General features: G+C 40.4%; 1 protein-coding gene across 1 annotated transcript; it reads left to right on the forward strand.

Moving 5' to 3' along the window:
* The first annotated feature begins 6,679 nt into the window (after positions 1–6,679).
* LOC127694518 (zinc finger and SCAN domain containing protein 4F-like) lies at positions 6,680–11,221 on the forward strand. The gene is made up of 2 exons (XM_052196011.1): positions 6,680–7,075; positions 9,956–11,221. The coding sequence occupies exons 1-2, from the start codon at positions 6,680–6,682 to the stop codon at positions 11,219–11,221; spliced, it is 1,662 nt and encodes a 553-aa protein (XP_052051971.1).
* Positions 11,222–12,419: the final 1,198 nt, after the last annotated feature.

Below are 12,419 nucleotides of genomic sequence, written 5' to 3' on the forward strand. Positions count from 1 at the left end.
TGAAGAAGGAAATGGAAGAAGACCTCAAAAAATGGGAAAACCTCCCATGCTCATGGATCAGTAGAATCAACATAGTTAAAATGGCCATTTTGCCAAAAGCAATATACAGATTCAATGCAATACCCATCAAAATCCCAACTCAATTCTTCACAGAGTTAGAAAGAGCAATTATCAAATTCATCTGGAACAACAAAAAACCCAGGATAGCTAAAACTATTTTCAGCAACAAAAGAAAATCTGGGGGAATCAGTATCCCTGACCTCAAGCAATACTACAGAGCAATAGTGTTAAAAACTGCATGTTGTAATCTATGAAAGTTTGTGGACTAACTTTTATGGGTGGTTAAATGTGTTGCTTCTTATTTGGGGTTATTTGGCTCTGAAATTACTTGAAATTGGTTTATGATACACAGCTGTTTTCCTGAATAGGCTTAAGAACATATTATGGTGGCCTTCCAGTTTCTTTCTCTGGCATGGGACCATCCTCTGCCACAGCACACCATCTCCACATGGTGCAGTAAGGTAGCAATCCACCAAGGAGTGCAGAGGGCCCTGCCTGCACAGGTAGAACCACCCTCACCAGAGGATCACAACCAGAACCTTCTGGTAGAAATCCTCCGGTTTCCTTTTCCAGCTTGGGGCCACACTCTGCCACCATGTACCATATCCAAGTGAATCACAGAGGTGGCTAGCCACTCAGTAGTACAGAAAGGCTGGGCAGCACAGGTAGGACCACTCTTGCTGCTCAAAGGAAGCAGCTGGAAACCCTGATGTCACAAGAGGCTGGGACAAGAGTCTTCCAATTACTGCCTGAATCCAGAAGTTGATTGGGGCCACAGACCTACATACCCAAATACAACCACAGAAAGCTGGTCATTCAGGAGTACCTACATACTAGTATATATGGAGAGAATGGGTCTCCCAGAAGCACAGATAAGCCACAGTCAGAGACAATAACACCAGCTAATACCAGAGATAACCAGATGGCAAAAGGCAAATGCAAGAATATCACCAACCGAAAACAAGGCAACATGGCACCATCTGAACCAAGTTCTCCAAAAACAGCAAGTCTTGGATACCCCAACACACCAGAAAAGCAAGACCTGGATTCAAAATCACATCTCATGATGCTGATAGAGGATTTCAAGAAGGACATAAATACTCCCTTAAAGAAATATAGGATAACATGAGTCAAAAGATATAAGCCCTTAAAAAGGAAACACAAAAAAAAATGCTTAAAGACATACAGGAGAATATGGGGTCAACAGATAGAAGCCCATAAAGAGGAAATGCAAAAAATCACTTAAAGAAATACAGGAAAACATAGATCAACAAGCAGAAGTCCTGAAACAGGAAACACAATCACTATTCCTTAATATCTCTTAACATCAATGGACTCAATTCTCCAATAAAAAGACATAGGCTAACAGACTGGATACGTAAACAGAATCCTACATTTTGCTGCATGCAGGAGACACAACTCAGTGTCAAAGACAAACACTATCTTAGAGTAAAAGGCTGGAAGACAATTTTACAAGCAAATGGTCTCAGAAAACAAGCTGGAGTAGCCATTTTAATATCAGATAAAATTGACTTTCAACACAAAGTCATCAAAAGAGACTCTGAGGGACACTTCTTGCTGGTCAAAGGAAAAATCCACCAAGAAGAACTCTTAATCCTGAACATATATGCTCCAAATGCAAGGGCACCCTCATTCATAAAAGAAACTTTATTAAAGCTCAAAGCACACATTGCACCTAACACAATAATTGTGGGTGACTTCAACACTGCCCTTTCCTCAATGGACCGATCAGGAAAACAGAAACTAAACAAGGACACAATGAAACTAATTGAAGTTTTGGACCAATTAGATTTAACATATATATATAGAACATTCTATCCTAAAGCAAAAGAATATGCCTTTTTCTCAGCACCTCATGGTACCTTCTCCAAAATCGACCATATAATTGGTCACAAGACAGACCTCAACAAATATAAGAAGACTGAAAATAATCCCATGCCTCCTATCAGATCACTATGGAGTAAAAATGGTCTTCAAAAAAGCAACAGAAAGCCCACATGCGCCAACCTGGTTGGGAGATGGGCTGCCCAGCAGAGTGACCAGCACTCAGAAAAGGTCCCGCAGCAGCATAGACCATCAGCACTCACTGAAGGAGCAAACGGGCACCCCCTGGTTCACTCAGACAACCTGGGGCAAGGCATACTAGGGCTGCAGGGACACCCAAGAGGAGGGCAGCGCATTAGCAATCTGTAACAGGGGAAACCCAGCCATCCAGTGTTGCAGAAATAGCCATATAGCCTCACAGGAGGCATACAGGAAACACACCTCAGTGTCAAAGACTAACACTAACACTATCTTAGAGTAAAAGGCTGGGAGACAATATTACAAGCAAATGGTCTCAGAAAACAGGCCAAAGTAGCCATTCTAATATCAGATAAAATTGACTTTCAACCTAATGTCATCAAAAGAAACACTGAGGGACACTTCTTGCTGGTCAAAGGAAAAATCCACCAAGAAGAACTCTCAATCCTGAACATCCATGCTCCAAATGCAAGGGCACCCTCATTCATAAAAGAAACTTTACTAAAGCTCAAAGCACACATTGCACCTAACACAATAATTGTGGGTGACTTCAACACTGCACTTTCCTCAATGGACCAATCCGGAAAACAGAAACTGAACAGGGACACAGTGAAACTAATTGAAGCTTTGGACCAGTTAGATTTAACAGATATATATATATATATATATATATATATATATATATATATATATATATATATATATATATATATATATATATATAATAAGAAAATGTTATGGAGAAAATGTTATATGTATATGTTATGGAGAAAATGTTATATATATATATATATAACATTTCACCCTAAAGCAAAAGAATATACCTTTTTCTCAGCACCTCATATTACCTTCTCCAAAACTGATCATATAATTGGTCACAAGACAGACCTCAACAAATATAAGAAGATTGAAAATAATCCCATGCCTCCTATCAGATCACTATGGAGTAAAACTGGTCTTCAATAGCAACAAAAACAACAGAAAGCCCACATGCACATGGAAACTGAACAATGCTCTACTCAATGATACCTTGGTCAAGGAAGAAAGAAAGAAAGAAATTAAAGACTTTTTAGAATTTAATGAAAACGAAGACACAACAAACCCAAATATATGAGACACAATGAAAGCAGTGCTAAGAGGAAAACTCATAGCCCTGAGTGCCTCTAAAAAGAAAATGGAGAGAGCATATACTAACAGCTTAACAATGCACCTGAAAGCCCTGGAACAAAAAGAAGCCAATTCACACAGGAGGAGTAGAAAGCAGGAAATCATCAAACTCAGGGCTGAAATCAATCAAGTAGAAACAAAGATAACCATACAGAGTCAACAAAACCAGGAGCTGGTTCTTTGAAAAAATCAACAAGATAGATAAACTCTTAGCCAGACTAACGAAAGGGCACAGAGACAGTATCCAGATTAACAAACTTAGAAATGAAAAGGGAAATATAACAACAGAAACAGGAAATTCAAAAAAAATCATCAGATCCTACTACAAAAGCCTATACTCAACACAACTGGAGAATCTGGAGGAAATGGACAGTTTCCTAGACAGATATCAAACACCAAAACTAAATCAGGATCGAATAGATCATCTAAACAGTCCCATAACCCCAAAAGAAATAAAAGGGGTCATAGAAAGTCTCCCAACCAAAAAAAGCATGGGACCAGATGGCTTCAATGCAGAATTCTATCAGACCTTCAAAAAAGACTTAGCACCAATACTCTTCAAACTATTCCACAAAATAGAAACAGAAGGAACACTACACAACTTGTTCTACAAAGCCACAATTATGCTGATACCAAAACCACACAAAGATCCAAAATAGAAAGAGAACTTCAGGCCAATTTCCCTTATGAATATCGATACAAAAATACTAAATAAAATTCTTGCCCACTGAATCCAAGAACACATCAAAACGATCATCCACCATGATCAAGTAGGCTTCATCCCAGGGATGCAGGGATGGTTCAGTATAAGGAAATCCATCAATGCAATCCATTACATAAACAAACTCAAATCAAAAAACAATATGATCATTTCATTAGATGCTGAAAAAGCATTTGACAAAATTCAGCATCCTTTCATGCTAAACGTTTTGGAAAGAACAGGAATTCAAGGCCCATAGTTAAACATAGTTAAAGCAATATACAGCAAACCGGTAGCCAACATCAAACTAATGGAGAGAAACTTGAAGCAATCCCACTAAAATCAGGGACTAGACAAAGGTGCCCCCTCTCTTCATATCTTTTCAATATAGTACTTGAAGTTCTAGCTAGAGCAATTAGACAACATAAGGAGGTCAAAGGTATACAAATTGGAAAGGAAGAATTCAAATTACCACTATTTGCAGATGATATAATAGTATTCTTAAGTGACCCAAAAAACTCCACCAGAGACCTTTTATAGCTGATAACTTCAGCAAAGTGGCCAGTTATAAAATCAACTCTAAGATCAAGAATTGACAAATGGAGCCTCATAAAATTACAAAGTTTCTGTAAGGCAAAGGATACTGTCTAAAGGACAAAACAGCAACCAACAAATTGGGAACAGATCTTCACCAACCCTACATCGGATAGAGGGCTAATATCCAGTATATACAAAGAACTCAAGAAGTTAGACCCCAAGGAACCAAATAACCCTATTAAAAAATGGGGTAGAGATCTAAACAATGAATTTTCACCTGAAGAAATTTGGATGTCAAAGAAGTACCTTAAGAAATGCTCAGCATCATTAGTCATTAGGGAAATGCAAATCAAAACGACCCTGAGATTTCACCCCACACCAGTCAGAATGGCTAAGATTAAAAACTAAGGAGACAGCAGGTGTTGGTGAGGATGTGGAGAAAGAGGAACACTCCTCCACTGCTGGTGGATTTGTAAGATGGTACAACCACTATGGAAATCAGTCTGGCGGTTCCTCAGAAAACTGGACATGACACTTCTGGAGAATCCTGCTATACCTCTCCTGGGCATATACCCAGAGGATTCCCCAGCATGCAATAAGGACACATACTCCATTATGTTCATAGCAGCCTTATTTATAATAGCCAGAAGCTGGAAAGAACCTAGATGTACCTCAATGGAGGAATGGATACAGAAAATGCGGTATATTTACACAATGGAATACTACTCAACAATTAAAAACAATAAATTCAAGAAACTTTTAGGCAAATGGTTGGAACTGGAAAATACCATCCTAAGTGAGGTAACCCAATCACAAAATAATACACATGAAATGCAATCTCTGGTAAGTGGATATTAATTAGCCCAGAAGCTATGAATACCCAAGGCACAATTAGCATAACAAATGACTTTCATGAAGAAGTAAGGAGAGGGCCCTGTTCCTGGAAAGGCTTGATCTTGCATTGTTGGGGAGTAGCAGGACAGAGAAAAAGGAGGGAGGTGATTGGAGAATGGGTGGAATGGGATATATGGGGAGGGGGGAACTGGGAGAGGGGAAATCATTTGGAATGTAAACAAAGAATATAGAAAATTAAAAATGGAAAAATAAATAAATAAATATAGACGCTGAAAAAAATAAAGAACGCTAAACAATAAAAACACATCTGGAGGTATCACCTTCTCTGAACTCAGGATGTACTACAGAGCAATAATAGTGACATGGCAAGGAATTGGTATAGCAACGACAGATTGATAAATGGAATCAAATTTAAGACTCTGAAACAAAGCCACACACCTAAAGACACTTGATTTTTGCAAAGAGGGCAAAACAATACAATGGAAAGAAGAAAACATCTTCAGAAAATGATGCTGGCCTAACTGTATTTCTATAGGTAGAAAAATGCAAATAGTTTCATATTTATCACCCTGCACAAAACTCAAGTCCAGAGGAATAAAGGACCTCAATATAAAACCAGATACACCAACTCTAAAAGAGCAGAAAGTTGGGAATAGCATTAAACTCATTGGTACAGGAACAAATTATACAAGCCTATCTCTGCTTACAAAGACGAGCCCTGTTCAACCTCTGCCTTTTCTTTGTGATTCAGAGACATATTCAAGAAGGTCTCTGGTACTGTCTCAGTCCACTTGCAAGGGTTTGGCCTTGTTCCTTGAAGTATCTGGGGTCCAAAATTCTCCAGAAATGATGACAATTTAACAATTTTAGGACGAGCCACATGTGAAAGCCCAGGCTCAGAAGTCTGAAATAAACACCAGTCTTGACACTCCCTTCCAGAGTGCACTGTCCCCTTTGAGCACAGAGACATACTATGTGTGATAAGATGTGTTCTGCCCACGGAAAGCATCAAGCATTGCACTAGAGACACAAAGCTGAGTCTGACATAGGATTCCAACTGTGATCAATCAGTAGGGGAGGTATCTCTCCAATATTTTGTTTGATTTTTTTCTGATGTAGTAAGGCAATTGTCAGGTAGCTAGTAAACCCACTGTGACAGAAATCGAGAAAGCTCAGCTGATCTTTTACTTCACTTGTCTCTTCTTTTTCCTTTTTCCTTATAGCTTTTACAGATTCACCAATTGTTGAACCAGGCCTCAAGTAAGAAGACAAACGCCAAATTGCCATAGTTGAATTTTTCTGAGGATTTTCATCACAATGGCTTCACAGTTCAGAGAAACCTTTAGGTCCACATCATCATCAAATGACTTTGAATTAGACTACGCAGAGTTTATTTCAACCCAGGCTTCTGCTATGCAGTGGGGAGAAGACATCTCTCACTTAGCAAGTTCTCAGGTCAGTGTTTCTCCAAACAACCATGGCTCCCTGGCAAAGCAGGAGCTGCAAACACTCTGGGCAATGTTCACCTCTTGGTTGCAGCCAGAGAAGCAGAGCAAGAAGCAGATGATCTCTCAACTGGTCTTGGAGCAGTTTCTCCTCACTGGGCACTGCAAGGACAAGTTTGCTTTGACAGAGAAGTGGAAATCCAGTGGCAGAAACATGAGGAGATTCATGGAGGGGCTGACTGATAAGTACTTGAAGCCTCCTGTCATGGTGAGTTCCTGGGGTAAGAAATGGTTATGTGGGGAGGAAATGCAGTCACTTATAATAGGAAAAAGTTCTAGGAAGTTGCAGATTTTGTTACTAGGGAGATTGTTCCACCTTATAAATCATTACATGTTGGAATTTGCAGTACTCTAAATTAGCATGAATAAATCAGAAAGGTTACCACCAAATGATTGATGGTTCTAATTAAATGTAGTATATTTACATTGTTTCAGAGAGACTGTGGCGTTGACGTTTGGACAAGAATTTAAGGGTTTTAGAGGAAATGCCTTCTGTCTGGAGGATGGCTCAGTCATATCTAATTGTGAGAACTGTGTTGGAATCTTAGCTCACATCTTATCTCTTGACTCTCAGCACTACTCTCTGATCCTGTTGTACCATGAAAAGTTTGTGAACCTCAAAAGCACACTGAGAGCTATATGTAATGCAACTGCATTAGACTCTTTTTATTCAAACTTGACTTTGAGGCACAGCAGGAAGTTGGAGCTCTGAGCCTAATTTTAGGCAAGCATTCATAGGGGCAAGAAAGGGGTCTCTAGTCTGGTATACATCTGACTGGGGGGCCATTATGGCCTTTAACATCGTTGGCTGGTACTGAGACCTAAACCATAAACATCACTTCTGTTTTTCTCCTGATTGATAGACATTAGGAAGTGAAGTGTCAGGGCCGGACTTGTAGCCTGGGGTGGCAAAATTGTTGGGGAATAACCTGGAAACTGGTGCTAGATGCAGGTATTATTTTGGGGTAGCCTGGAAACCGCTGCTAGTTACCAGCCTGTTTGTTAACTTGAGTACAACCTTAGGTTAGCCTCTCTAAGCTAGAGTCTGAACCCAGAAGATTTGGTCTCTCAGTCCCTGTACGTACAAGGCAGACTCTGGGTAGTCAAGTGACTACCTTGCTTTCCAGATTGGCTAATGCTCGCCAGTTAGATGTCCTATCCAGAAAACTGAGGTGCACAGCAGCTGAGCAAGGACTCTGATGTTGAACTAGCGCTGTCACATCCATTCACAACAGTGTCAGTGTCATAAGAATTGCCTTAATGAATACTGGTGCTTCAGTTCAAATTTTCAAACCTTGAAAGATGTAATGTGAATGTAAATACATTGAATCTTCTTCTAGTGGCTGGATTTGTGTATTTCTCAGTCAGTGATAAAAGTTGCCAAGGTGGAGAAAATTTTCAACTTTAATTTTGAGATCCAGGGGGTTCCAAATTAAAGTTTTCTTGTTAAGAACATCTGTGATCAAGGATACTTGTCTAGGGCTAGTAGTCAATGGGAGGGACAAATATATATATATATATATTTGTCCCAATGTGTGTGAATATATATGTATAAATACACACATATATGTGTATCTAATGTTTGTATATATATATATATATACACACACATAAACACACACACACATTAGAAATGAAACCTCACACATTGTATGATGTCATTGCTATGCAAATCACTTCTTTTGGTTTTATATATTTCAGTTTGTTTCTAGGTTTTTGTTTTTGTTTTCCCATTTGAAGTATGGTTTCGTAGTGTAGCCCAGGCTGGCCAAGAACTTGGGTCTAAAACATGATCCCTTTCATAGGTATGGGGACCTTCCCTTCCCCACTGTTTGAGTTCTCCTTGCAGTTGGTTTTATTCCTTGTCCACACTTGGGCTTTGTTTTATATTAAGAATTTCATGGTTGAATCTAAACTCCAAGCAAACTGCTGTCATAATATACAGTCTTGTTCCTCAGAGCGGAGGCAGAGCGTGTCCTAGTCAGACAATGTAGGTGTAGGTCTTGATTCAGACAGGTGTGATTTTTGTTTAAGGGTTCAATAATAAATAAATAAATAAATAAATAAATAAATAAATAAATAAATAAATAAAACCTCCCCCTTTCCCAAATTAAAGCTTTCTTGATAAGGACATCTTTGGTCAAGGATTATTGTTTAGGGCAACAGTGTCATGGGAGGGACAAAAAACATATAAGTGTTAAAAGAAAGCCCACTCACACAGAAAAGTGAAGTGACTGATAGGGAGCGGCCACTTAAGGACCAATGGCTGGAGGTGGGAATGACTTCAGAATGACTATGGAGCATCACACAGTTCCAGGACAGGACTAACCATTGCCTGTCTGAGGCTAGGACGTTACAGGGGCATCCACTGTGCAGTTAACATGGAGACCCTGGGGACGCTAAATGAATATAACAGTTACCCGCCTTTGACCCACTGAAGGAATACCAGTGGAGACTGTCCCCCACACTGATAGTCTCTCTCACACAGGGCCATCTCTCTTAAGTGGCCTTTGAGAAGGAGCCACCTGTCTGTCTGAGGCCAAGACACCAATGTGGTATCTACTACAGAGTGTGCATAGAGATCCCGAGGATTCCAGACTGAAAGTTACAATTACCTGTAGTTAAGTTCATGACAGTATGAGGGTAAAGACAATCACACAAACTTTTGCATGAATTAAGCAAGCCCTGTTTTATGTCAGACAAGGCTGTTTCTCACAGGTTGGCTTTGAGAAAATCACAGTGAACCAACAGACAGTGGGGTTTATATCCCTCTAAAAACTGATGGTGTAAGGGGAGGTGGGGGGATTGTTTATATAGGAATTTGTCTGAACATTTCAAAACTTGTCAGGGTGGAGGTCAGCTCATACAGCTCATAGTAAGAGTATAGGCTTCAGAACTAGTCAAATTTCAGAAAATGGGCCAAGATATGATCAAATTCAAGTTTTACAAAAAAACCAAAAATGCAATGATTCTATTTTGACCTTGTAATAAGGTTCCTAACCTTAAGATGGAGTAGCGCTGCTCCTTCACTGCCCAGAGGCTAGAGACTACTGCAGAGGCTCACGGTGGTCACTGGCTTTGTTTACAGGTCCATGTAGCCATGCACGGGCAGGAAGCCCTCTTTTCTGAGAACAAGCCCTTAAAAGAAGTCATCGCACATTTGGAGCAACAGAAGGTAGCAACAACTCCCGCACAAGAGAACACAAGGGCACTCTTGGAGATCCCCAAAGATGTGTTCTTGGCAGCAGGGGAGTCAGGCTGGACAGAAGAGGGCTGCCGTGTGATTCTCTACTTGTGTACAGTTTTATCAATTGTCTTATTTGTCACAGGACATGAAAATACAGACGATGGCTGCCAACCCCCTTGGAACACTAGTGTTGGAAGTGACGGTGTTAATAGTGCTGGAACTGTGAGGGATTCCCTTTGCACCTTCCAGAGAGTGCAATATCAGGAGTTTGAAGACAGGGATGTTTCTTATGGAGTCCCACAGGTTTCCAGAAGAGTGACTCAAGATACTTCCAGGTCCCAGGAAGTGTCCCTGAGGGCACCTTCTTCTGAAGAGGTCCTTCTGGAGGTACAGCCAGTGTTTCTCTCCCTCACCGAGCAGTCTGAGGAGACTGGAGACGGCTACAATGCTACTGATGTGAGTGGCGGGGTTATTCGTCTCACAAGTGAGGGAGATTCCATTTTCATTATCCAGGGAGAGCAGTACTCTGTACCTGATGTGGAAGGCGTTTCTTACAGAGAGCCTCAGGATTTAAGAATACCAGTGTGCAGTACCCGCAGGTCCCTAGACATGTCTCTGTGGGCAGCTTCTCCTGGAGTTGTCCCTATGGAGGTCCCAGGCTTCCTCTGCAGGCCAGAGCAATCTACCCCTAAGTCTGTCCCTCTTTTCCAGAATCATGAGGCAAATTCCACCTTTAAGGGTAACCAAGAGAGACTCCAGAGAGACCCAAACCATACAAATGCGAGGAATGTCCCAGAACCTTCAAATATCCCTGCAACCTCTCCATCCACCCGAAAATCCACAAGAAGGAGAGGCCATTCTTCTGTAAGGTGTGCCAGACAGGCTTTCACCAAGTCTCGGAACTTCGAGTTCATGAGGTCATACACAAGGCAGGGAAGCCTTTCACATGTGATGCCTGTGGAAGGGCCTTCCGATACAAGACCAACCTGCAGGCTCATGAGAGGATCCACACAGGAGAGAAGCCATACTCCTGCTCCCTGTGTGATAGCAGCTTCCGCCAGTCATCCACATACCACAGTCACCTCAGGAAGTTCCACAAATCAGAATGAAGCGCTCACACCTCCGGGTGAGCAGGGATTCAGCCTCAGGGTCTCATCTGCACATTAGAAGCCTGTTAGGGAGTTAGCCAGTTAAGCTCTTTCATTTAACATTCAGATTATTCCTTCCATGTGCTGTCCCATGACACTGGCATGTGAGGGTAAACATGAAGTTTTTGTCAGTTTGTTCACCAAATTTTTTCAAGTGCCTAAATACTGGCTGTTATCTGATTTTCCAGTAGTAAATAAATGTTGATGGTTCTGTTTCTACTGTGCGTTGTTTCTTGTGCTTTTATGTGTCCTGTGTGTGGATGGGTGCCAGTGTGTGGGGCTATTGTGTCTTACTTTCTACCTCATTTGAGACAGTCTTTTTTAACAATTTGTTCTCCAGGTAAGGTGACCCCAAAGAGCATACAAATCCTTTTGTCTTTGGTCTCCACAGTTGTTAGGATGTTGAAATCTGACAAATGTCTCTGCCTCTAGATCTGCCTTTCAAAAATTATTTTATGTGTTTGTGCTTGAGTGTATATATTTGCACTTCCTGTTTTATGTGTCTATGGATACATCAGATCTCCTGCTTTTGTCTTATTTTGTTTTGACTATTACCTGATCTACACAGAATGTTACCTCGCCTTGCCAGTTTGACCTGCATCCCCCATTGTATTTTCTTAATTTTGGAGGATGTGTTTAATTTTGCATAAAGTTTGGACATTTCTGAGTTGTTTATAGGAAATTTATCCAAGTGTGAATCCATTCCTCATTTGTTTTATATTTTAGGTTGTTTTTCAAATTTAGTTGTAAGTATTTTCTGTATCACAGAGACATAAGACAGGGTTTCTTTGCATGTAGCCTAGCTTTTCTATAAATGACTTGGTAATCCAGGTTCGCCTCAAATTCATTGGTCTACCTGTCTCTGCCTATGCCGCTTGGGTGCTAGGATTAAGGCTTATGACATTGCATCTAGTGAACATATTCATCTTTAGGAAACATCTATTACTTTCCATTTAAATAATAGAGAAAATCTAATTCCATAAAGAAAAAAATTTTAGACGTTTCTTCACTGAGTTAGGTGTATTTATATTTCTAGAAATATGCTTTCTCACATTTTGTCCCTTTGGTGTCATTAGCAATAGGAAGTTAAGTTTCAGCCTGTTTTACCCTGTTGTAGTAAACGATAACGCTACCTTCAAATGGGGCATGAGCCCTGTTCTCCCTTTTATTTCCAACTATGCGGAATCTTTTTATCTGTCATAGGATGCTAAGACAGT

This window comes from Apodemus sylvaticus, chromosome 10 (assembly GCF_947179515.1).
Source record: "Apodemus sylvaticus chromosome 10, mApoSyl1.1, whole genome shotgun sequence".
NCBI lineage: Eukaryota > Metazoa > Chordata > Mammalia > Rodentia > Muridae > Apodemus > Apodemus sylvaticus.

What these genes read in the sequence shown, in the direction of transcription:
- LOC127694518 (XM_052196011.1), top strand. Translation starts at nt 6,680, where the DNA reads ATGGCTTCACAGTTCAGAGAAACCTTTAGGTCCACATCATCATCAAAT. An exon ending in ACTTGAAGCCTCCTGTCATG is followed by an intron (nt 7,076 to 9,955) that starts GTGAGTTCCTGG and finishes CTTTGTTTACAG; the next exon opens with GTCCATGTAGCCATGCACGG.